This window comes from Salmo salar, chromosome ssa04, assembly GCF_905237065.1.
Source record: "Salmo salar chromosome ssa04, Ssal_v3.1, whole genome shotgun sequence".
Lineage (NCBI taxonomy): Eukaryota > Metazoa > Chordata > Actinopteri > Salmoniformes > Salmonidae > Salmo > Salmo salar.
Genome location: NC_059445.1, coordinates 53,575,786 through 53,602,669, shown reverse-complemented (window position 1 = coordinate 53,602,669; position 26,884 = coordinate 53,575,786). Strand labels below are relative to the sequence as shown.

General features: G+C 42.5%; 1 protein-coding gene across 2 annotated transcripts; it reads left to right on the top strand.

The window, feature by feature from the left end:
* Window positions 1-1,968: 1,968 nt before the first annotated feature.
* Window positions 1,969-26,683, top strand: tmps2 (Transmembrane protease, serine 2). Of its 2 annotated transcripts, NM_001140219.1 has the most exons (14): window positions 2,164-2,226; window positions 2,376-2,426; window positions 2,626-2,821; window positions 3,062-3,154; window positions 3,461-3,577; window positions 8,134-8,263; window positions 11,589-11,702; window positions 11,856-11,896; window positions 14,245-14,413; window positions 19,360-19,532; window positions 20,345-20,440; window positions 20,606-20,748; window positions 25,938-26,090; window positions 26,293-26,683. In NM_001140219.1, exons 2-14 carry the CDS (start codon window positions 2,412-2,414, stop codon window positions 26,299-26,301), a joined length of 1,449 nt encoding a protein of 482 aa, NP_001133691.1. In that variant the 5' UTR covers window positions 2,164-2,226; window positions 2,376-2,411; the 3' UTR covers window positions 26,302-26,683. The 2 variants fall into 2 exon arrangements, with proteins under 2 accessions (XP_014052544.1, NP_001133691.1); XM_014197069.2 differs by lacking the exons at window positions 8,134-8,263; window positions 11,589-11,702; window positions 11,856-11,896 and having other exon boundaries at window positions 1,969-2,226; window positions 26,293-26,376.
* Window positions 26,684-26,884: the final 201 nt, after the last annotated feature.

The following is a 26,884-nucleotide window of genomic DNA, read 5'->3' as shown; positions in this document are numbered from 1 at the left end:
TAAAATCAGGCACACAGCCATGCAATCTCCATAGCAGTAGAATGGCCTTACTGAATAGCTCAGTGACTTTCAACATGGCACCGTCATTAGCAAACATTAGCAGTAGAATGGCCTTACTGAATAGCTCAGTGACTTTCAACGTGGCACCGTCATAGGATGCCACCTTTCCAACAAGTCAGTTCATCAAAGTTCTGCCCTGCTAGAGCTGCCCCGGTCAACTGTAAGTGCTGTTATGGTGAAGTGGAAACATCTAGGAGCAACAACGGCTCAGCCGCGAAGTGATAGGCTGCACAAGCTCACAGAACCGCCAAGTGCTGAACCGTGTAAAAATCGTCTGTCCTCTGTTGCAACACTCACTACAGAGTTCCTGAACTGCCTCTGGAAGCAATGTCAGTACAGTAACTGTTCGTCAGGAGCTTCATGAAATGGGTTTCCATGGCCAAGCACCCGCACACAAGCCTAAGATCACCATGCGCAATGCCAAGCGTCGGCTGGAGTGGTGTAAAACTCGCCTCCATTGGAAACGCGTTCTCTGGAAAAGCTTCAGCATCTGGCAGTCTGACGGACAAATCTGGGTTTGGCGGATGCCAGGAGAATGCTACCTGCCCAAATGCATAGCACCAACCGTAAAGTTTGGTGGATGAGGAATAATGGTCTGGGGCTGTTTTTCATGATTCAGGCTAGGCCCCTTAGTTCCGGTGAAGGGAAATATTAACATTACAGCCTACAATGACATTGTAGACGATTCTGTACTTCCAACTTTGTGGCAACAGTTTAGGGAAGGCCCTTTCCTGTTTCAGCATGACAATGCCCCCGTGCTCAAAGCGAGGTCCATACAGAAATGGTTTAACGAGATCGGTGTGGAAGAACTTTACTGGCCTGCATAGAGCCCTGACCTCAACCATCGAATGACCTCAACCCCATCAAATAACCCCCTAGTGATCATCTCTGCCAGGTCATGCGGGAAGAATAACTAGACAACCATTCAAAACACCTGCACACTTGAAGACACAATGACCAACCTTTAAAAATAAACAGCATTGTGGAGGATAATGTACGGTACGCAAAAATATTTAACTGGGCAGTAGCCTACTGTATATTGTGTGCTTTTGTAGATTTTGTAGGTTGAATAGCCATAATCTTCCACCCACACACCTGCTCCAAGATGAGTTGGAACAATGTAATGTAATAAACTTACTCGTAGATTAAAAATATGTATATACTAAACATGTATGCCTGTGATTAAACATTTTGGATAACCTTTCTTCCCTGGCCATTTACAATGATATACAATATTGTAAGTGAATTGGACCAGGTGTGTTGCCATGCAATAACAGTCTAAACAGAAAAACGTTTAATTATAACATGGTTATAAAATGTATCTGTTTTCATAGACATTTTATACTTCCTTCTCAGAGTTAGCCACAATACCATATACTGTGTTTCAATCTCACAGAAGTGATCATAATGCAAATTCTACTCCAAAAAGCAGATGTGCATAAACATTACATTTTAGTATTGTCACAACAAAATTCCTTGTAAAGCTGTTTTACAGAAGTAAGCTGTTTCTTTTAGGAAGGTAAAGTGCCATGTAGGCTAATCATTGCATGTAAAGTAATGATTACACTTTTTGCAATTCAGCATTTGAACTCCTATTCTGAGCAAAATTGTTGTTAACATGTATTTATTTCCTGAGTTTTCATATAGATCTCCTGAAATAGCAAGTACATTTACACATACCCAGAATTTGCCTTTGTGGGAAGATGCTGCCAGCAATGGACAATATATAAACAGGATTCATAGACATCACATAGATATCATACAGAATATACAATATCAGAACAGTAACCATAAAACTCTAGAGTATAGGCTGATAGCATTGGGAATATACAGAGGGCATATATCTATAAGCAGAGGGAGGGATGTTACCATGGCAAATATATACAGTGTTGTACATAGTGCAAATGCAGTATAGTGTAGATTAGTATTTTAAGTCATTGATGAGAAGGTGCAGTATTCAGTCTAGGTCTGGACCAATGTTATTTATGTTAGTGTTACAGCTTAATAATTGAACCGCCCTACAAATCATGCTGTGCGCACAAGCTAAGGTGTGGTCATGGCTGTTCATTACCCTGGACCAAAGGGAGAAATGGACTGAGAGGGAGAGAGAGAAAAAAGAAAGGACGCTGAATCAGTGTTCGAAAGCAACAGTTGAACTAATCCAAGGTAAGTCTGGAAAACAGTACCTGAAATGAATCTGCTGTCAAAAAAAAAACTGTTATACAAGGCTTTGCTGTACATTTGTATAACTTTTTTGTTAATAAATGTTATACTGTGGCTAAAATGTTTTTAGAAGTTACTTTAAACTTTTTCAGATTTGATCTTATCAGTACACTGAAAGTGGTGCCGACATGAACAATAACCAGGTAACTTCAGTTGTATATCTCTGATTTGATTTGATTTGTTTTCCCTATGGGAAATGGGCAGCCACGTGCATTGTTCATACCAGTCATTGATGTTTTGTGGTAATTACACTACTGGTGTAATGTGTATGTTCATCATACCATGGATTTCCATCATTGTAGTTAAATGGAAGACCATTATCCTTCTCTCCGCTTTCTCCAGACACCAGGTCCCCAGTGTGTGAACCATGGGTTTCAACAAGGGGAGGGAAGACCCCCTCCATACGCCTCATCCCCAAGGATGCACAATGTCCCCCCCTCTATTTGTCCTAAGTACGCTCCCCAGTACGCTCCCAAGACCATCAATACCCACCACACGGTCACCCCTGGACTACCACGCCCAGTCCCAGAACAAAAAGGTACAGTATTTACCTTTCTACTGATATTCCTCTGTTGATTAACATCAGATGCCACACTTAAATGCAAAACAAGCCTTGCCATGATTTCATGCTTCCAGGGTGACACACAGATGTTAAGAGGGGCCAATGGTCAAATTCTATGTGAATATTTAGGGTTGAGAGTCCTTTCATGGTAAAAAGTAGAGCAAAATGTGTTATTGTTTGTATTTTGAGTGTTATTTTGTTTCTGCTCTCTTTCAGTGGTGAAGAAAAGTCACTGTAAATGTATTGTGGCCTCTATCCTCAGTGTCTTAGTTTTCCTCGGGGCAACAGGAGCGTTGGTTTGGTATTTCTGTACGTACAGTACACAGAATCCTCATACAGTAACTGTTTCTTAATTGATGCTTGACATAAGCTGACATTAATATTAATAATGTTGACATGATTTATGCTTTCTATGCCACTGCTTGCTACACAGTGGAAAAAGACTAGTTGACATTGTATCTAGAGGCTAAGGAAAATTACCATGTAGTTCTTATTCAGTAATTTAAAAGGACTTGCAAGTGTAACCTTATAGTCATGGTCTCGGTGTGTGTGTGTGTGTGTGTGTGTGTGTGTGTGTGTGTGTGTGTGTGTGTGTGTGTGTGTGTGTGTGTGCAGTGTCCAACCAGGGTGTGTTGGGGAGGTCCTGTAGGCAGGGAGGTGTGTATCTGAGTGCATCCAAGTGGTGTGATGGCATCACAGACTGTCCAGGAAGAGAGGACGAGACACAGTGCCGTAAGTCTCCACTCAATCATTTTTGGTTTATCATTACAGTAGACTGTTGATCCCTCAGATCTTAAGGCATTGTTCTTTTAGTTGTTCCAAATTTTGGTTCTCAATTTGATAGTAACTATATATAGAATCTTTATTCCTCCATAGCCAACCCCAAAGTCATGAGTCAAGATGTAGATCACAGTAGTAAACCAGTCTAAACACGGTCCTGTGTGGCTCAGTTGGTAGAGCATGGTGCTTGCAACGCCAGGGTTGTGGGTTTCATTTCTCTCTTAATTCTACATTTTTACTCATGTTTGTCTTGATTTTATATTTGCATAGAAGCGAGTTGTTTTTAATCTTTCTCACCTTTTAATGTTTTATTTGTTAACCCTCATACTACCAACATATTTTACATACATGGATTACCAACTGGGGTCATTTTGACCCCAAGAACAAACTATTGGAAAAAGCAACAATCAAAGCAAAATATCAACTTAATAATTATTAAAACATAATTAGACATGTAAATAATGATATCTGAAATAAGAAATAAATAAAACAGACTGATATTTTAGCAAAATGAAAGTTAATTTACATATTCTACGAAACAAAAGTATAAATGTTCCCATTAAATAAGTACAATTCTTATTAGTACCAAAGAGCTGATTTGCCATCATTTGATTGTAGTATCATTTCGTTTTTAGAATTTTGAAGTAAATATTCATGTCACATTTATGTGCTAAAAAATAATCAAAATTACATATGTACTTAATATTATTGACAAAAAGTGAGTCATCCATTGATCCTGAGAGACAATGACCAAAAATATGGTTTTCTTTATTTACTGACCCCACAGCCTGGATTAGCATAGTGAAACAATGGGAGTGGTAGGGCCTATGGCGGGATCCGAAAAGCATGCTCAAATCCTAAATGTCACTTCAAACCAAATGTTATAGCAACCCAAATACCATAACACGTTGCACTTATAGATTATTGAAGGAAATTATAGGAATTATGGTATTTATATAACATTTTCCTTATATATATATATATATATATATATATATATATATATATATATATATATATATATATATATACTGCTCAAAAAAATAAAGGGAACACTTAAACAACACAATGTAACTCCAAGTCAATCACACTTCTGTGAAATCAAACTGTCCACTTAGGAAGCAACACTGATTGACAATAAATTTCACATGCTGTTGTGCAAATGGAATAGACAACAGGTGGAAATTATAGGCAATAAGCAAGACACCCTCAATAAAGGAGTGGTTCAGCAGGTGGTGACCACAGACCACTTCTCAGTTCCTATGCTTCCTGGCTGATGTTTTGGTCACTTTTGAATGCTGGCGGTGCTTTCACTCTAGTGGTAGCATGAGACGGAGTCTACAACCCACACAAGTGGCTCAGGTAGTGCAGCTCATCCAGGATGGCACATCAATGCGAGCTGTGGCTAGAAGGTTTGCTGTGTCTGTCAGCGTAGTGTCCAGAGCATGGAGGCGCTACCAGGAGACAGGCCAGTACATCAGGAGACGTGGAGGAGGCCGTAGGAGGGCAACAACCCAGCAGCAGGACCGCTACCTCCGCCTTTGTGCAAGGAGGAGCAGGAGGAGCACTGCCAGAGCCCTGCAAAATGACCTACAGCAGGCCACAAATGTGCATGTGTCTGCTGAAACGGTCAGAAACAGACTCCATGAGGGTGATATGAGGGCCCGACATCCACAGGTGGGGGTTGTACTTACAGCCCAACACCGTGCAGGACGTTTGGCATTTGCCAGAGGACACCAAGATTGGCAAATTCGCCACTGGCGCCCTGTGCTCTTCACAGATGAAAGCAGGTTCACACTGAGCACGTGACAGACGTGACAGAGTCTGGAGACGCCGTAGAGAACGTTCTGCTGCCTGCAACATCCTCCAGCATGACCGGTTTGGCAGTGGGTCAGTCATAGTGTGGGGTGGCATTTCTTTGGGGGGCCGCACAACCCTGCATGTGCTCGCCAGAGGTAGCCTGACTGCCATTAGGTACCGAGATGAGATCCTCAGACCCCTTGTGAGACCATATGCTGGTGCGGTTGGCCCTGGGTTCCTCCTAATGCAAGACAATGCTAGACCTCATATGGCTGGAGTGTGTCAGCAGTCCCTGCAAGAGGAAGGCATTGATGCTATGGACTGGCCCGCCCGTTCCCCAGACCTGAATCCAATTGAGCACATCTGGGACATCATGTCTCGCTCCATCCACCAACGCCACGTTGCACCACAGACTGTCCAGGAGTTGGCGGATGCTTTAGTCCAGGTCTGGGAGGAGATCCCTCAGGAGACCATCCGCCACCATTTGCACAACAGCATGTGAAATTTATTGTCAATCAGTGTTGCTTCCTAAGTGGACAGTTTGATTTCACAGAAGTGTGATTGACTTGGAGTTACAGCTGTTGGGGCTACAGGTTAGCAATGAACCCCGAGACGGGATTGCTAACAAGGCTGGAAATTCAAAACATCAAAAATCTAATAATTTCAATTTCTCAAACAATCAACTATTTTACACAATTTAAAAGATAAACATCTCCTTAATCTAACCACATTGTTCGATTTTCAAAGAGGCTTTACGGCAAAAGCATAAAGTTAGATTATGTTAGGACAGTACATAGCCACAAAAGTACAAACATCCAGTTACAATTCAAGGTCAGGCGTCACCAAAAGCAGAAACCAGCTAAAATTATGCACCAACCTTTGACAATCTCCATCAGATGACACTCCTAGGACATTATGTTATACAATACATGCATTTTTTGTTCCATCAAGTTCATATTTATATCCAAAAACAGCATTTTACAGTAGCGTGAAATTCAGATTTTTTTCTTCTCTGAAATGCTTCCGGTGAACATAACAAAATTACTATTCGAAAACATTGGTAAATTATAATATTGTCATTCAAAGAATAATATATTATCATCTCGTAATTGCTACCGAATGGCCAGATCTCAAAATAACTTTACTGGGAAATCACATTTTGCAATAAACGGGGTGCTATGCTAAGAACAATAAGCTATGCTATACAGTTAGCATCATCTAATATCGATAATAACATTGTAAATATCCCCTTACCTTTGATTATCTCCATCAGAAGGCACTGCCAGGAATCCCAGGTCCAGAACAAATGTGGTTTCTTTTGTCAAAGTTCATAATTTGTGTCCAAATAACACCAAGTAGTTAGCGTTCATTATGCTCCCACAAAACGTGGTGGGGGGGGGTGTAAAATCACGCCGAAAAGCTAAAAAAAACTAGTAAATAATCTATTTACGTTCGTTCAAACATGTCAAACGTTGTTTAACATTAATCTTTTGGTCCATTTTTAACGTTAAACATCAGTAATATTTTCACACAACCTATCCTATGTCTAGATAAACAATTATGACAAACTCACGCTTCTCAGATTTATGCGCAGGCGCAAAAAAATGAAGTGACGACATGTCAACTTCCCTGCATTCTAATTTGCTCTCTGTTTATCATAGACGCTTCAAACAACTTTATAAAGATCGTTGACATCTAGTGGAAGCCGTAGGAGTTGCGAAATGAATCCTTTCTCACTATGGTATCTATAAAACAATGACACTAAATAGTACAGTCACAAAATTCACATTTTTTTAAATCTATTTTTCACAGGTTTTTGCCTGCAATATGAGTTTTGTTATACTTACAGACACCATTCAAACTGTTTTAGAAAATTCAGAGTGTTTTCTATCCGAATGTGTTAATAATATGCATATCCTAGCTTCTGAGTTGGTGTAGGAGGCAGTTAAAAATGGGCACATATTTTTTTCAAAATTTCTCAATACTGCCCCCTAGCCCCAACAGGTTTTAAGTGTTCCCTTTATTTTTTTGAGCAGTGTATATTTTTTTATCGTTTGCCCTAGAATAATTACTTTTTGTAGAATACACACCAACACAGCTCTCTATGTAGATTCAGAGCCTATTGGAGTTCTGTATTGCAGTTCTGTTAAGTATTTATACTATTGGCAGACTTTGTATACTATTGGAAGATTTTTGTATTCACAAACATAAGGTAATTTTGGTCTTGTACACAGTCGTATGATACATGGTACAGAAAAGTACAATCTTAGGAGAGCACTTGGGGAGCTATATCTCGAAAGAGGATCTGTCTATCTGGACAGAATCACTGATACAGACCCCCTCCACCCTCTGGTGGTATGGATAACTTGTTATTATGTCTCCAGAGTAACCTAGATTCAAATAAAGATCCTTTCTATCAAATGACTGTAGGCGGAATTGGGTGTTTTTGTCTGGAGTCAAAAACTACCCCAGTTGGTAGAATGAGGGTTAAGCACCTTGAAATGCATTTTTTTGAAAGAAATGTGCTTAAATTTGATTTGATGCTGTGTCTAGGAACACTCTGTTAGAATTCATGTAGATATGGGGGTTGTTCACTCATTTCTTGATCTACAAGTCAGATTTTTTTATATGATTTGTGCCCACACCCCATCCCACACAATTTGAACACTATTCGTCAATCAATTGCAATATCTACTTTCTTCAACCAGTGCGCCTCTATGGGTCGGGTTCTGTGCTGCAAAGTTACTCATCAGACAGTCAGACGTGGAAGCCAGTGTGTGCTGATGACTGGAATGACAACTTTGGCAGGGCCACCTGCAAAAAGATGGGATACAGCAGGTGGGTCACCATGAAAAATATGATCACATACGTGTCATAGAGTATCAACTGTAATCACAGTTCCCACTGTGACTATTAAAACCTACCCAAACCAGAAATCGTGGATAGATGACAGCGTTCGCCCAAAACTGAAAGTGCAAACCACCGCATTTATCCATGGTAAGGTGACTGGAAATATGGCCGAATACAAACAGTGTAGTTATTCCTTCCATAAGGCAATCAAACAGGCAAAACATCAGTACAGAGACATTTACATTTACATTTACATTTAAGTCATTTAGCAGACGCTCTTATCCAGAGCGACTTACAAATTGGTGCATTCACCTTATAATATCCAGTGGAACAACAACTTTACAATAGTGCATCTAAATCTTTTAAGGGGGGGGTTAGAAGGATTACTTTATCCTATCCCAGGTATTCCTTGAAGAGGTGGGGTTTCAGGTGTCTCCGGAAGGTGGTGATTGACTCCGCTGTCCTGGCGTCGTGAGGGAGCTTGTTCCACCATTGGGGTGCCAGAGCAGCGAACAGTTTTGACTGGGCTGAGCGGGAACTGTGCTTCCTCAGAGGTAGGGAGGCGAGCAGGCCAGAGGTGGATGAAGACAAAGTGGAGTCGTAATTCAACAGCTCAGACACAAGACGTATGTGGCAGGGTCTACAGACAATCACAGATTACAAAGGGAAAACCAGCTACATCGCCCCGTAGCACTCACTTCTGTCCTCATGAAGTGCTTTGAAAGGCTAGTTAAGGGTCATATTACTTCTACCTTACCTGACACCCTAGACCCACTTCAATTTGCTTACCACCCCAATAGATCCACAGACGATGCCATCACAATGCACACTGCCCTATCCCATCTGGACAAGAGGAATACCTCTTTAAGAATGCTGTTCATTGACTATAGCTCAGCCTTCAACCCCATAGTACCCTCCAAGCTCATCGTTAAACTCGGGGCCCTGAGTCTGAACCCAGCAACAGTGCCTCTTCAAACTCAGGAGGCTGAAGAAATTTGGCTTGGCTCGTAAGACCCTAACAAACTTTTACAGATGCACAATTGAGAGCCTTCTGTCCGGCTGTATCACTGCCTGGTATGGCAACTGCACCGCCCGAAACCGCAGGGCTCTCCAGAGGGTGGTGCGGTCTGCTCTCTAGGACACCTACAGCACCCGATGTCACAGGAAGGCCAAAAAGATCATCAAGGAAATCCACCAACCGAGCCACGGCCTGTTCACGTCGCTATCATCTAGAAGGCGAGGTCAGTACAGGTGCATCAAAGCTGGGCCAGAGAGACTGGAAAACAACTTCTATCTCAAGGCCATCAGACTGTTAACTAGCCATCACTAGCCAGCTACAACCTTGTTACTCAATCCTGCACCTTGAGGCTACTACCCTATATACATAGACAAGGAATCACTGACCACTTTAATAATGGAACACTGGTCACTTTAATAATGTTTACATACTGCTTTATTCGTGTCATATGTATATAATGCATTCTATTCTACTGTATTTTACTCAATTCCACTGACATTGCTCGTCCTAGTATTTATGTATTTCTTAACTCCATTCTTTTACTTTTAGATTTGTGTGTATTGTTAGATACTACAGTTGTGGCCAAAAGTTTGAGAATGACACAAATATTAATTTTCACAAAGTCTGCTGCTTCAGTGTCTTTAGATATTTTTGTCAGATGTTACTATGGAATAATGAAGTATAATTACAAGCATTTCATGTGTCAAAGGCTTTTATTGACAATTACATTAAGTTGATGCAAAGAGTTAATATTTGCAGTGTTGACCCTTCTTTTTCAAGACCTCTGCAATCTGCTCTGGCATGCTGTCAATTAACTTCTGGCCTACATCCTGACTGATGGCAGCCCATTCTTGCATAATCAATGCTTGGAGTTTGTCAGAATTTGTGAGTTTTTGTTTGTCCACCCGCCTCTTGAAGATTGACCACAAGTTAATGGGATTAAGGTCTGAGGAATTTCCTGGTCATGGACCCAAAATATCGATGTTTTGTTCCCCGAGCCACTCTTATCACTCTTGCCTTATGGCAAGGGGCTCCATCATGCTGGAAAAGGCATTGTTCGTCACCAAACTGTTCCTGGATGGTTGGGAGAAGTTGCTCTCGGAGGATGTGTTCATGGCTGTTTTCTTAGGCAAAATTGTGAGTGAGCTCACTCCCTTGGCTGAGAAGCAACCCCACACATGAATGATCTCAGGATGCTTTACTGTTGGCATGACACAGGACTGATGGTAGCGCTCACCTTGTCTTCTCCGGACAAGCTTTTTTCCGGATGCCCCAAACAATCGGAAAGGGGATTCATCAGAGAAAATTACTTTACCCCAGTCCTCAGTAGTCCAATCTCTGTACCTTTTGCAGTATATCAGTCTGTCCCTGATGTTTTTCCTGGAGAGAAGTGGCTTCTTTGCTGCCCTTCTTGACACCAGGCCATCCTCCAAAAGTCTTCACCTCACTGTGCATGCAGATGCACTCACACCTGCCTGCTGCCATTCCTGAGCAAGCTCTGTACTGGTGGTGCCCCGATCCCGCAGCTGAATCAACTTTAGGAGACGGTCCTGGCGCTTGTTGGACTTTCTTGGGCGCCCTGAAGCCTTCTTCACAGCAATTGAATCACTCTTCTTGACGTTCTTGATGATCCGATAAATGGTTGATTTAGGTGCAATCTTACTGGCAGCAATATCCTTGCCTGTGAAGCCCTTTTTGGGCAAAGCAATGATGACGGCACGTGTTTCCTTGCAGGTAACCATGGATGACAGAGGAAGAACAATGATTCCAAGCACCACCCTCCTTTTGAAGCTTCCAGTCTGTTATTCAAACTCAATCAGTATGACAGAGTGATCTCCAGCCTTGTCCTCGTCAACACTCACACCTGTGTTAACGAGAAAATCACTGACATGATGTCAGCTGGTCCTTTTGTGGCAGGGCTGAAATGCAGTGGAAATGTTTTTTGGGGATTCAGTTCATTTGCATGCCAAAGAGGGACTTTGCAATTAATTGCAATTCATCTGATCACTCTTCATAACATTCTGGAGTATATGCAAATTGCCATCATACAAACTGAGGCAGCAGACTTTGTGAAAATTAACATTTTTTGTCATTCTCAAACTTTTGGCCACGACTGTACTGTACTGTTGGAGCTAGGAACACAAGCATTTCGCTACACCCGCAATAACATCTGCTAAATATGTGTAGGTGACCAATACGATTTGATTTGGTATACTCTGTACCGTACATATAATGTGCATAACATAAGGGCTATTTATGGGGCATGTACTGACCAGGTCTATCTCTGCTTCCAAGTGGATCCTATGTTCGGTCCTCACAAAGAAACCCAGGCTCCTTGGCTTCTGAGGGCTATTTGAAGCTGTCTAGTTTTGACCCCCAATCCCTTCTACAGAGGCAGTTAACTAGAAGGTGAGTTTAACATGAATGCACTCTCTTATTCTATCAAAAGAAACTAAATGTTGTCTATTCAGATTTTTTTTGAGTGGTGAACAATACATACAAAATGGAGTTCAAGTACAGAATTGCTTCCATAAACTTTTGTGATGTCACTTCTGCCTGCAGTCCCTACTGCGCAGCACAAGCAGTCTCCCTGCAGTGTATTGGTAAGCCATTACTTTACACTTCCACTAATTCTCAGTACAGGCTCAGATTACCTTCAGGTTAGAGATTATAGAAATACATTCAGGGGAACAAATCTCAAGTCACATGATCACTGTTACATTTACATTTGTCATCGTTAGGTTCTAACTGTACCTAGTAAAACTCAAGGACGATTAGCAAAGCTTTAACCAAGTTTATTCATCCATTGGGTCATACAGCTGCATAAGACAAAGACATGGTTCCACTAGTGGTAGTATATAAACCCCAATTTGGGTGACATCCTCCTTCTCTCTAAACCTTCCATCTTTATTGCTGGGCAGGAAATTAAGTGATGCGGGCCATAAACGGTTCCTTCTCCCTTAATGTTTCCTGACCTCAACCCCCTTCCTCACTAAACCACATCTCTCCACCCTTATCAGTGCCTGCTACATGATTGCCCATCCTTAACTCAAAACATTCCCCCTACAGATAACCATTAACTTCTGGTGTACAAACTAGACTATGGCACTCAATATTTCAATAGGACACCTGATCATTTACAATATTTCAAGTTTAGAACACATCATCATTTAGCAGACTCTCCAGAGTGACTTACAGTAGTGAGTGCAAACATTTTCATAATTTTCCCCTCGTGGGAATCAAACCCACAAACTTGGCGTTGCAAGCACCGTGCTCTACCAACTGAGCCACACGGGACCTTGTTTAGACTGGTTTACTACTGTGATCTACATCTTGACTAGGGACGTTGGCAATGGCGGTCAATGCCATTTAAGATGAGGGAGGACAATGTTTTTTTCATGAGCAAGGCCTTATTTCTATTACAGCATATCAAATGACTCATTCATATTCCATTCACTCAGTTCAATGTCATTCAGTGATGATTCAGTGATAGGTTTAGGCTACTTCATGATACTCAAATTTTCCCTATACCCATCATGAGGTTGCTACAATCTAGCCTATGAATGAAAGTTTACAACGTAGGTGCACACAAATTTGAGGTGACAGACAGTGACATATGGACTCTTGCTTGCATCTATCTGATATAGGGTGTAATCATTAGTCCAACAGTTGCAAACGAGAGTTTCTATTGGTCTAATTCAGGTATGTTTATCCCCATTTTGTTCCGTTTTTCAACAAAATTGCCGGAATGAACACACCCCTGATCACGTGTAAACACAGTTCACTTTCATGGCAGCCATGTCCTATGCGCTCTCCTTCTCTCACCACTTCCCTTCGCGTGTGGACTTCAATGCGAAATACATCAGCTGTATGTGACCAGGCAAAAAAAGAAAATCCAAGCCAAACCGCTACACACGGCCTACATTGTTGTCACCATATTAGCTAAAGTAACGTCATAATCAGCATAGCTAATGGAACTAACGCGTTAGTAAACCCGCTACAATCATGCAGTAACATTACAGTGTACAGTCAGTAAGTAGTTACACCGGCGGGCCCCGGCTGGCAATAAATTAGTAATACCAAAAGCTTACCTTGACTTGTAAGAGTTCCAGTTTTGTGTTGGAAAGTCATAACCAGCTAGCTAACATAGCATACCTCTGTTTGAGCTAGTTAGTTGCATTTACTAGCTAAGTAAGTGAAACTGAACATATCTCTCTCTCTCTCTATTTCTCTCTTGCTTCTCCTTCATTTTGGAAGAAATTAATTTGTTAAACTATTAAACTATTGTCTTATCTCTCTTTGAGTCAACTACTCACCACATTTTATACACTGCAGTGCTAGTTATAGCTATTGCTTTCAGTACTAGATTAATTATCTGATCCTTTGATTGGGGGACAACATATCAGTTCATGCTGCAAGAGCTCTGATAGGCTGGCGGACATCCTCCAGAAGTTGTCATAATTGCTGTATAAGTCTATGGAAGGGGGGTGAGAACCATGAGCCTCCTAGATTTTGTACTGAAGTCAATGTACCCAGAGGAGATGGTGCTACCCTACAGAGTGCTGTTGAGGCTACTGTAGACCTTCTTTGAAAAATAGTGTGTTTTAATCAGTTATTTGGTGACGTGATTATATTTATTGTAGTTTTATCTAAAAAGGATACATTTTTAAATGTTTTACAATTAAACAATTTATGAAATTCACTGAAGGGGATGGTCCTCCTCTGAGGAGCCTCCATCATAGATTGGGGTTGGCTATGGAAACATAGGGATGCTATATCGTTTCTATATAATACATAGCCACTTTATCCACCACAGAAGTAAACCCTGTTATGTTCATCTTGAGCCAGACTGGCCATGCAGCTCTCTTTGCCCTACAAATTTAGTCTTTGAAATGAGTGTGTTGGATTGCATTCTATAATGATTCTCTGTTGGTTGTTGTCTTGCTTCCAGACTGTGGTGTCAGTATAGCAGCTCCTTGGAGCCGAATCGTAGGGGGGGACATAGCAGTTAGCGGGGCCTGGCCATGGCAGGTCAGTCTGCACGCCAGGGGCCAGCACCTGTGTGGAGGCTCCATCATCAGCCCTGAGTGGATCCTCACTGCCGCCCACTGCGTGGAAACGTGAGTTTAACTGCAACGTATTTAAAGGGAATAAAAACATGTTTAATTAGCCATTTCAATTTTAAAAGCATAGGTTTCAAATCAAATCAAATCAAATTTATTTTTATATAGCCCTTCGTACATCAGCTGATATTCTCAAAGTGCTGTACAGAAACCCAGCCTAAAACCCCAAACAGCAAGCAAAGCATATGAAAGAAGCACGGTGGCTAGGAAAAACTCCCTAGGAAAAACTCCCTAGAAAGGCCAAAAACCTAGGAAGAAACCTAGAGAGGAACCAGGCTATGAGGGGTGGCCAGTCCTCTTCTGGCTGTGCAGGGTGGATATTATAACAGAACATGGTCAAGATGTTAAAATGTTCATAAATGACCAGCATGGTCAAATAATAATAATCATAGTAGTTGTCGAGGGTGCAACAAGCACGTCCGGTGAACAGGTCAGGGTTCCATAGCCGCAGGCAGAACAGTTGAAACTGGAGCAGCAGCACGGCCAGGTGGACTGGGGACAGCAAGGAGTCATCATACCAGGTAGTCCTGAGGCATGGTCCTAGGGCTCAGGTCCTCCGAGAGAAAGACAGAAAGAGAGAAAGAGAGAATTAGAGAGAGCATATTTAAATACACACAGGACACCGGATAAGACAAGAGAAATACTCCAGATGTAACAGACTGACCCTAGCCCCCCGACACATAAACTACTGCAGCATAAATACTGGAGGCTGAGACAGGAGGGATCAGAAGACACTGTGGCCCCATCCGATGATACCCTCGGACAAGGCCAAACAGGCAGGATATAACCCCACCCACTTTGCCAAAGCACAGCCCCCACACCACTAGAGGGATGTCTCCAACCACCAACTTACCGTCCTAAGACAAGGCCGAGTATAGCCCACAACGATCTCCGCCATGGCACAACCCAAGGGGGGCGCCAACCTAGACAGGAAGACCACGTCAGTGACTCAACCCACTCAAGTGACGCACCCCTCCCATGGACGGCATGGAAGAACACCAGTAGGCCAGTGACTCAGCCCCTGTAAAAGGGTTAGAGGCAGAGAATCCCAGTGGAAAGAGGGGAACCGGCAAGGCAGAGACAGCAAGGGCGGTTCGTTGCTCCAGCCTTTCCGTTCACCTTCACACTCCTGGGCCAGACTATACTTAATCATAGGACCTACTGAAGAGATGAGTCTTCAGTAAAGACTTAAAGGTTGAGACTGAGTCTGCGTCTCTCACATTGATAGGCAGACCATTCCATAAAAATGGAGATCTATAGGAGAAAGCCCTACCTCCAGCCGTTTGCTTAGAAATTCTAGGGACAATTAGGAGGCCTGCGTCTTGTGACCGTAGCGTACGTGTAGGTATGTACGGCAGGACCAAATCGGAAAGATAGGTAGGAGCAAGCCCATGTAATGCTTTGTAGGTTAGCAGTAAAACCTTGAAATCAGCCCTTGCCTTAACAGGAAGCCAGTGTAGGGAGGCTAGCACTGGAGTAATATGATCAAATTTTTTGGTTCTAGTCAGGATTCTAGCAGCCGTATTTAGCACTAACTGAAGTTTATTTAGTGCTTTATCCGGGTAGCCGGAAAGTAGAGCATTGCAGTAGTCCAGCCTAGAAGTAACAAAAGCATGGATAAATTTTTCTGCGTCATTTTTGGACCGAAAATTTCTGATTTTTGCAATGTTACGTAGATGGAAAAAAGCTGTCCTTGAAAGAGTCTTGATATGTTCTTCAAAAGAGAGATCAGGGTCCAGAGTAACGCCGAGGTCCTTCACAGTTTTATTTGAGACGACTGTACAACCATCCAGATTAATTGTCAGATTCAACAGAAGATCTCTTTGTTTCTTGGACCTAGAACAAGCATCTCTGTTTTGTCTGAGTTTAAAAGTAGAAAGTTTGCAGCCATCCACTTCTTTATGTCTGAAACACAGGCTTCTAGCGAGGGCAATTTTGGGGCTTCACCATGTTTCATTGAAATGTACAGCTGTGTGTCGTCCGCATAGCAGTGAAATTTAACATTATGTTTTCGAATGACATCCCCAAGAGGTAAAATATATAGTGAAAACCATAGTGGTCCTAAAACGGAACCCTGAGGAACCCCCGAAATGTACAATTGATTTGTCAGAGGACAAACCATTCACAGAGACAAACTGATATCTTTCCGACAGATAAGATCTAAACCAGGCCAGAACTTGTCCATGTAGACCAATTTGGGTTTTCAATCTCTCCAAAAGAATGTGGTGATCGATGGTATCAAAAGCGGCACTAAGATCTAGGAGCACGAGGACAGACGCAGAGCCTCGGTCTGACGTCATTAAAAGGTAATTTACCACCTTCACAAGTGCAGTCTCAGTGCTATGATGGGGTCTAAAACCAGACTGAAGCGTTTCGTATACATTGTTTGTCTTCAGGAAGGCAGTGAGTTGCTGTGCAACAGCTTTTTCTAAATTTTTTGAGAGGAATGGAAGATTCGATATAGGCCGATAGTTTTTTATAATTTCTGGATCAAGATTCGGCTTTTTCAAGAGAGGCTTTATTACTGCCACTTTTAGTGAGCTTGGTACACATCCGGTGGATAGAGAGCCGTTTATTATGTTCAACATAGGAGGGCCAAGCACAGGAAGCAGCTCTTTCAGTAGTTTAGTTGGAATAGGGTCCAGTATGCAGCTTGAGGGTTTGGAGGCCATGATTATTTTCATCATTGCGTCAAGAGATATAGTACTAAAACACTTTAGTATTTCCCTTGATCCTAGGTCCTGGCAGAGTTGTGTAGACTCAGGACAATGGAGCTTTGGAGGAATACCCAGATTTAAAGAGGAGTCTGTAATTTGCTTTCTAATGATCATGATCTTTTCCTCAAAGAAGTTCATAAATGTATTACTGCTGAAGTGAAAGCCATCCTCCATTTGCGAAGGCTGCTTTTTAGTTAGCTTTGCGACAGTATCAAAAATAAATTTCGGATTGTTCTTATTTTCCTCAATTAAGTTTGAAAAATAGGATGATCGAGCAGCAGTAAGGGCTCTTCGATACTGCACGGTACTGTCTTTCCAAGCTAGTCGGAAGACTTCCAGTTTGGTGTGGCGCCATTTCCGTTCCAATTTTCTGGAAGCTTGCTTCAGAGCTCGTGTATTTTCTGTATACCAGGGAGCTAGTTTCTTATGACAGATGTTTTTAGTTTTTAGGGGTGCAACTGCATCTAGGGTATTGCGCAAGGTTAAATTGAGTTCCTCGGTTAGGTGGTTAACTGATTTTTGTCCTCTGACGTCCTTGGGTAGGCAGAGGCAGTCTGGAAGGGCATCAAGGAATCTTTGGGTTGTCTGAGAATTTATAGCACGACTTTTAATGCTCCTTGGTTGGGGTCTGAGCAGATTATTTGTTGCAATTGCAAACGTAATAAAATGGTGGTCCGATAGTCCAGGATTATGAGGAAAAACATTTAGATCCACAACATTTATTCCATGGGACAAAACTAGGTCCAGAGTATGACTGTGGCAGTGAGTAGGTCCAGAGACATGTTGGACAAAACCCACTGAGTCGATGATGGCTCCGAAAGCCTTTTGGAGTGGGTCTGTGGACTTTTCCATGTGAATGTTAAAGTCACCAAAAATTAGAATATTATCTGCTATGACTACAAGATCCGATAAGAATTCAGGGAACTCAGTGAGGAACACTGCATATGGCCCAGGAGGCCTGTAAACAGTAGCTATAAAAAGTGAGTGAGTAGGCTGCATAGATTTCATGACTAGAAGCTCAAAAGACGAAAACGTCATAGTTTTTTTTTTGTAAATTGAAATTTGCTATCGTAAATGTTAGCAACACCTCCGCCTTTGCCGGATGCACGGGGGGTATGGTCACTAGTGTAACCAGGGGGTGAGGCCTCATTTAACACAGTAAATTCATCAGGCTTAAGCCATGTTTCAGTCAGGCCAATCACATCAAGATTATTATCAGTGATTAGTTCATTGACTATAACTGCCTTGGAAGTGAGGGATCTAACATTAAGTAACCCAATTTTGAGATGTGAGGTATCACAATCTCTTTCAATAATGGCAGGAATGGAGGAGGTCTTTATACTAGTGAGATTGCTAAAGCGAACACCGCCATTTTTAATTTTGCCCAACCTAGATCGAGGCACAGACACGGTCTCAATGGGGAAAGCTGAGCTGACTACGCTGACTGTGCTAGTGGCAGACTCCACTAAGCTGGCAGGCTGGCTAACAGCCTGCTGCCTGGCCTGCACCCTATTTCATTGTGGAGCTAGAGGTGTTAGAGCCCTGTCTATGTTCGTAGATAAGATGAGAGCACCCCTCCAGCTAGGATGGAGTCCGTCACTCCTCAACATGCCAGGCTTGGTCCTGTTTGTGGGTGAGTCCCAGAAAGAGGGCCAATTATCTACAAATTCTATCTTTTGGGAGGGGCAGAAAACAGTTTTCAACCAGCGATTGAGTTGTGAGACTCTGCTGTAGAGCTCATCACTCCCCCTAACTGGGAGGGGGCCAGAGACAATTAATCGATTAATCGATGCCGACACATCTTTCTAGCTGATTTACACGCTGAAGCTATGTTGCGCTTGGTGACCTCTGACTGTTTCATCCTAACATCGTTGGTGCCGACGTGGATAACAATATCTCTATACTCTCTACACTCGCCAGTTTTAGCTTTAGCCAGCACCGTCTTTAGATTAGCCCATCGTTTCACATCAAACATAATCTGTTCCTCTCAGAGGAGTCTTGGGCAATGAAGCAGAGGAGGATGGTACTCAAAATGTTGCAGTACTCCTCAAAATGTTACAATATAATGAAAAAAGAAAAACCATAAAACTATTCAAAGCATCCTTGTGAATAGAACAACACTATACTATAGCATGATTGTGTGGTGGCAGCATGACAACCATGGAAAAAGCAGAGATCACCTGAGGACATACGGTTGTCTGTTTTCTCTCTCATTGTGTATGGTAGGCTATCAGGGCCCAGTCAGTGGACGGTGTATGCTGGCTATCTGGCCTTGACCCAGATGGATTTGGCCGCTGGGAATTCAGTGGGACACATCATCTCTCATGAAAAGTACGACAAGCAGACTAGTGATAATGACATCGCTCTTATGAAACTCAGCATACCCCTCACTATGTCAAGTAAGTCTGTGTTCCATTTCAGACATTTGAAAAAGCATGATCCAATAGAAAATCCCTTTTAGGGTTTGGAAAAAGAAGAGTATCATGTGCATTGTCACAAATGGATAGTAAAGTTGCATTCTACCTTTTCATTTTTGTGAAGGAATCCTAACAAAGTTAATATTGCTTTTTTAATATGTTCATGTTTTGGAAGTCATATTAGAATCGTACAACACTCCAAGCCAGTCTTAAGTCAGATTCACAGTTGATATGCAAATCATATCAAATCGTATTTGCAAACAACAGGTGTAGACTAGTGAAATGCTTACTTACAGGCCCTTCCCAACAATGCAGAGAAAAAAAAGAGAAATAATTGAAAAATAAAAACACAAGGAATAAATACACAGTGAGTAACGATAACTTGGCTACGTACACAGGGTACCAGTACCAAGTCGTTGTGTAGGCGTTTGAGGTAGATATGTACATATACTGTAGGTAAGGATAAAGTGACTAGGCAATGGGATAGATTATACATAGTTACAGCAGTGTATGTGATGAGTCAAAAGAGTTAGTGCAAAAAGAGTCAATGCAGAGAGTCTGGGTAGCTATTGGTTAACTCTAACTAAATATGTAGCAGTCTTATGGTTTGGGGGTAGAAGCTCTTCAGAGTCCCTGTTGGTTCCAGACTTGGTGCATCGGTACCACCTGCCATGCGGTAGAAGAGAAAACAGTCTATGACTTGGGTGGCTGGAGTCTGACAATTTATAGGGCCTTCCCATGACACCGCCTGGTATAGACACCTTCTGAGTGCCAACTATGGTGTTATGTTGCAGATACGGTGAGACCAGTCTGTCTGCCCAATGTCGGTGTGAATCTGACTCCCCAGCGAGAAGCCTGGATCTCTGGATGGGGGTCCATTAGGAGTGGTGGTAAGACAACTCTTATTACAGGACCATTATTAAACACAAGTAATAAAGTCAGAGGTTTTATGACTAAAAGTGATTGATCTTTTTAAGATTTCAATAATAAAATAAATGTGCTGTAATGAAGCCGTATGATTGACTTATGATTGATATTCATTTTGATGGCTCCAGGGTCATCGTCGGGATACCTGCGTCAGGCCCAGATCACCATGTACAGCAGAGAGACATGTAATGCATCGTTGGTGTATAATGGACTTGTAACCGCCTCTATGATCTGTGCTGGGACACTGGCAGGAGGAGTGGACTCATGTCAGGTCAGATTCACACATAGAACCACACACATGTGCAGCACATACTGTAGGCTATCTAATCTTTATTCAGGGGAAGACTTTGTGGTTTTAGGGTTTTTTACTTTTACTTGCTGCATATATTCTTTATTATTTGATCGAATAGGACAATGTTTTGTTGGATTAGTTGTTTTCTGATTGTGTTATTGTAACCGGTGTGAAATGGCTAGCTAGTTAGTGGGGTGCGCGCTAATAGCGTTTCATTCGGTGATGTCACTTGCTCTGAGACCTTGAAGTAGTTGTTTCCCTTGCTCTGCAAGGGCCGCAGCTTTTGTGGAGTGATAGGTAACGATGCTTCTAGGGTGTCAGTTGTTGATGTGTGCAGAGGGTCCCTGGTTCGAGCCCAGGTAGGGGTGAGGAGAGGGACAGAAGCAAAGCCATTACATTGATGCTGTTGCTGCAGAAAAGGAAGAGGTCAAAAGGGGGGTGAGTGTAACCGGTGTGAAATGGCTAGCTAGTTAGCGGCGTGCGCGCTAATAGTGTTTCAAATGGTGACGTCACTTGCTCTGAGACCTTGAAGTAGTTGTTTCCCTTGCTCTGCAAGGGCCACAGATTTGTGGAGCGATAGGTAACGATGCTTCTAGGGTGTCAATTGTTGATGTGTGCAGAGGGTCCCTGGTTCGAGCCCGGGTGGGGAGAGGGATGGAAGCAATACTGTGTTACATTATGATGAAGCGGATGGTGGTATAGTGAAGTATACTCATGTTTTTGAAGGTACAGTGCAATCGGAAAGTATTCAGACCCCTTCACTTTTTCCACATTTTGTTACGTTACTGCCTTATTCTAAAATTTATTCAATTGTTTTTTCCCCTCATCAATCAACACACAATACCCCATAATGAGATAGAAAAAACAGGTTTTTAGATATTTTAGCACATTTATATAAAACAAAATGTATAATCAAATGTACACATGTTTTCAGACCGTTTACTCAGTACTTTGCTGAAGCACCATTGGCAGCGATTACAGCCCCGAGTCTTCTTGGGTATGACACTACAAGCTTGGCAAACCTCTATTTGAGCAGATCCTCTCAAGCTCTGTAAGGTAGGATGGAGAGCATCGCTGCACAGCTATTTTCAGGTCTCTCCAGTCCCTACCGCTGAAAAACATCCCCACAGCATGATGCTGCCACCACCATGCTTCACCGTACAGATGGTGTCAGGTTTCCTCCAGGTGTGACACTTGGCATTCAGGCCGTTAGGTCCTTTAGGTGCTTTTTTGGCAAACTCCAAGCAGGCTGTTATGTGCCTTTTCCTGAGGAGTGGCTTCCGTCTGGCCACTACCATGAAAGCCTGATTTGGTGGAGTGCTGCAGAGATGGTTGTCCTTCTGGAAGGTTTTCCAATCTCCACAGAGGTACTCTGGAGCTCTGTCAGAGTGACCATTGGGTTCATGGTCACCGCCCTGACCAAGGCCCTTAGGAAGAGTCTTCTTCCATTTAAGCATGATGGAGGCAACTGTGTTCTTGGGGCCTTCAATGCTGCTGAAATGTTTTGGTACCCTTCCCCAGATCTGTGCCTCGACACAATCCTGTCTCGGAGCTCTACGGACAATTCCTTCGACCTCATGGCTTGGTTTTTGCTCTGACATGCACTGTCAACTGTGGCACCTTATATAGAAAGGTGTTTGCCTTTCCAAATCATGTCAAATCAATTGAATTTACCACAGGTGGACTCCAATCAAGTTGTAGAAACATCTTAAGGATGATCAATGGAAACAGAAGTCTCATATTAAAGGGTCTTATGTAAATAATACTTATGTAAATAAGGTTTTAATATTTAATACATTTACTGAAATTTCTAAAAACCTGTTGTCGCTTTGTCATTATGGGGTATTCTGTGTAGATTGATGAGGATTTTTTTTTTTAATATACATTTTAGAATAAGGCTGTAATGTAACAAAATGTGGAAAAAGTGAAGTGGTCTGAATACTTTTATTTTATTTTGAATGTATTAATTTAACCTTTTATTCAACAAGGCAAGTCAGTTAAGAATTTTTTTTTATGTACAATGATATGTAAAATGGCGTCGGAAGAAATGGCAGCAGTTTTACGGGCGCCCAACCAATTGTGCTATTATGCACATTTTTTTCGCGTTATTTGTAACTTATTTTGTACAAAATGTTTCTACAACCGTATCTTACGGCAAAAAAGAGCTTGCCTAGAGAGTTTTCAGCTATACTTTTCGTGGCTGTTTATTTACCACCACAGACAGATGCTGGCACTAAGACTGCACTCAGTCAGCTGTATAAGGAAATAAGCAAACATGAAACCAAATTTCTATCAACATGTTAAATGTGCAACCAGAGGGAAAAAATTCTAGATCACCTGTACTCCACACACAGAGACGCGTAGAAAGCTCTCCCTCACCCTCCATTTGGTAAATCCGACCACAACTCTATCCTCCTGATTCCTGCTAACAAGCAAAAATTAAAGCAGGAAGCACCAGTGACTCGGTCTATAAAAAAGTGGTCAGATGAAGCAGATGCTAAACTACAGGACTGTTTGCTATCACAGACTGGAACATGTTCTGGGATTCTTCCAATGGCATTGAGGAGTACACCACATCAGTCACTAGCTTTATCAATAAGTGCATCGAGGACGTCGTCCCCATAGTGACTGTACGTACATACCCCAACCAGAAGCCATGGATTACAGGCAATATTCGCACTGAGCTAAAGGGTAGAGCTGCCACTTTCAAGGTGCGGGACTCTAACCCGGAAATAGGCAAAGCGTCAATACAGGGCTAAGATTGAATCATACTACACCGGCTCTGACGCTTGTCTTATGTGGCAGGGCTTGCAAACTATTACAGACTACAAAGGGAAGCACAGCGCGTGCTGCCCAGTGACACGAGCCAACCTGAAGAGCTATATCACTTCTATGCTCGCTTCGAGGCAAGCAACACTGACGCATGCATGAGAGCATCAGCTGTTCCGGACAACTGTGTGAACACGCTCTCTGTAGCCGACGTGAGTAAGACCTTTAATCAGGTCAACATACACAAGGCTGCGGGGCCAGACGGATTACCAGGACGTGTGCTCCAGGCACGTGCTGACCAACTGGCAGGTGTCTTCAATGACATTTTCAACATGTCCCTGATTGAGTCTGTAATATCAACATGTTTCAAGCAGACCACCTGTGCCCAAGAACACAAAGGCAACCTGCCTAAATGACTACAGACCCGTAGCACTCAAGTCCATAGACATGAAGTGCTTTGAAAGGTTGGTAATGGCTCACATCAACACCATTATCCCAGAAACCCTAGACCCACTCCAATTTGCATACCGCCCAAACAGATCCACAGATGACGCTATCTCTATTGCACTCCACACTGCCCTTTCCCATCTGGACAAAAGGAACACTTATGTGAGAATGCTATTCACTGACTACAGCTCAGCGTTCAACACCATAGTACCCTCAAAGCTCATCACTAAGCTAAGGATCCTGGAACTAAACACCTCCCTCTGCAACTGGATGCTGGACTTCCTGACGGGCCGCCTCCAGGTGGTGAGGGTAGGTAGCAACACATCTGCCACGCTGATCCTCAACACTGGAGCTCCCCAGGGGTGCGTGCTCAGTCCCCTCCTGTACTCCCTATTCACCCACGACTGCATGGCCAGGCACGACTCCAACACCATCATTAAGTTTGCAGACGACACAACAGTGGTAGGCCTGATCACCAACAATGACGAGACAGCCTATAGGGAGGAGGTCAGAGACCTGGCCGGGTGGTGCCAGAATAACAACCTATCCCTCAACGTAACCAAGACTAAGGAGATGATTGTGGACTACAGGAAAAGGTGGACCGAGCACGCCCCCATTCTCTTCGACGGGGCTGTAGTGGAGCAGGTTGAGAGCTTCAAGTTCCTTGGTGTCCACATCAACAACAAACTAGAATGGTCCAAACACACCAAGACAGTTGTGAAGAGGGCATGACAAAGCCTATTCCCCCTCAGGTGACTGAAAAGATTTGGCATGGGTCCTCAGATCCTCAAAAGGTTCTACAGCTGCAACATCGAGAGCATCCTGACTGGTTGCATCACTGCCTGGTACGGTAATTGCTGGGCCTCTGACCGTAAGGCACTATAGAGGGTAGTGCGTACGGCCCAGTACATCACTGGGGCTAAGCTGCCTGCTATCCAGGCCCTCTACACCAAGCGGTGTCAGAGGTAGGCCCTAAAAATTGTCAAAGACCCCAGCCACCCTAGTCATAGACTGTTCTCTCTACTACCGCATGGCAAGTGGTACCGGAGTGTCAAGTCTAGGACAAAAAGGCTTCTCAACAGTTTTTACCCCCAAGCCATAAGACTCCTGAACAGGTAATCAAATGGCTACCCGGACTATTTGCATTGTGTACCCCCCCCCCACTCCCCCCCAACCCCTCTTTTTACGCTGCTGCTTCTCTGTTTATCATATATGCATAGTCACTTTAACTAAACATTCATGTACATACTACCTCAATTGGGGCGACCAACCAGTGCTCCCGCACATTGGCTAACCGGGCTATCTGCATTGTGTCCCGCCACCCACCACCCGCCAACCCCTCTTTTTACGCTACTGCTACTCTCTGTTCATCATATATGCATAGTCACTTTAACCATATCTACATGTACATACTACCTCAATCAGCCTGACTAACCGGTGTCTGTATGTAGCCTCGCTACTTTTATAGCCTCGCTACTGTATATAACCTGTCTTTTTACTGTTGTTTTATTTCTTTACTTGAGTCTTTGAATGAAGAGATGGAGATAGAACTGTGGTGTTTGAGTGTTTTTTGCAGTTCGTTCCAGTCGCTAGCTACAGTGAACTGAAAACAGGAGCGGCCCAGGGATGTGTGTGCTTTGGGGACCTTTAACAGAATGTGACTGGCAGAACGGGTGTTGTATGTGGAGGATGAGGGCTGCAGTAGGTATATCAGATAGGGGGGAGTGAGCACTAAGAGGGTTTTATAAATAAGCATCAACCAGTGGGTCTTGCGACGGGTATACAGAGATGACCAGTTTACAGAGTAGTATAGAGATGTGTCCTATGAGGAGTATTGGTGGCAAATCTGATGAAGTTGACTATATTTTCCGAATGCACAGTATTAATGTTATGGTCCCATTAGGTAATGCTAACATAGGAGGGGGGGGCGGGTAACTTTTTGTGTCTTGCAGGGGGACAGTGGAGGACCAATGGTGGCCAAGGAGGGTTCAGTATGGTGGCTGGTAGGGGACACTAGCTGGGGTATAGGTTGTGCCCTGAGGAACAAACCAGGAATCTACGGCAATGTCACCCACTTCCTCCCCTGGATATATGAACAAATGCAGGTAGGTACTAACAGTAGGACAATGATAACAGAAAGTGAATTATTGTGAGAAAAGATAGGGGAATATATACATTTCTTTATTTTTTTTTACATAAAAAAATATAGAAATCATTGAGTCACCAATCAGTGCAGCATATATAGGACCAATAAAATTAAGATTATTACTTTAAAACATGTTTTATACATTTTGAATTTCCTTGCAGAAAAATTGATGGAGATGCCGATGAAGACGCACCCTGTCGCTTATCAAATTCACCTGTCTGAAATAAAGCTTTTGAATACATGTACACTGCTTTCAGATATTTTTTGGTGCCTGTTGACTTATATTTAAGATTTCAGGGAATATCCATTTCACATTTTTTTATTAAGATATTTGTATCACGTTGAGGGAAAGTATGCAGGAATTGTCATTTTGAAAGGGAGTACTGTACGCTGCATACATGCATACATACATACATACATGCAGCATACATGTTTTGGTCATACCTTTGTTTTACATGATCAGAACCTTTTCTAATTGTTATGAACCTGTGTATGATAATATCAAGTATTAATTGACAAAAAATAAAGTGTTACGTTTTTATGTACATAAAATAATTTTTCAGTGTTTAATAAAAAAAAATATGTTAGAGTGAGTCAGACACTGATGCATGTACACTTGCACATTCAATACAGGCTTCCCAGGTGAAAATAATGAATACATACAGAACGAGTCAAAAGTTTGGACACTACTCATTCAAGGGTTTTTCTTTATTTTTACTATTTTCTACATTGTAGAATAATAGTGAAGACATC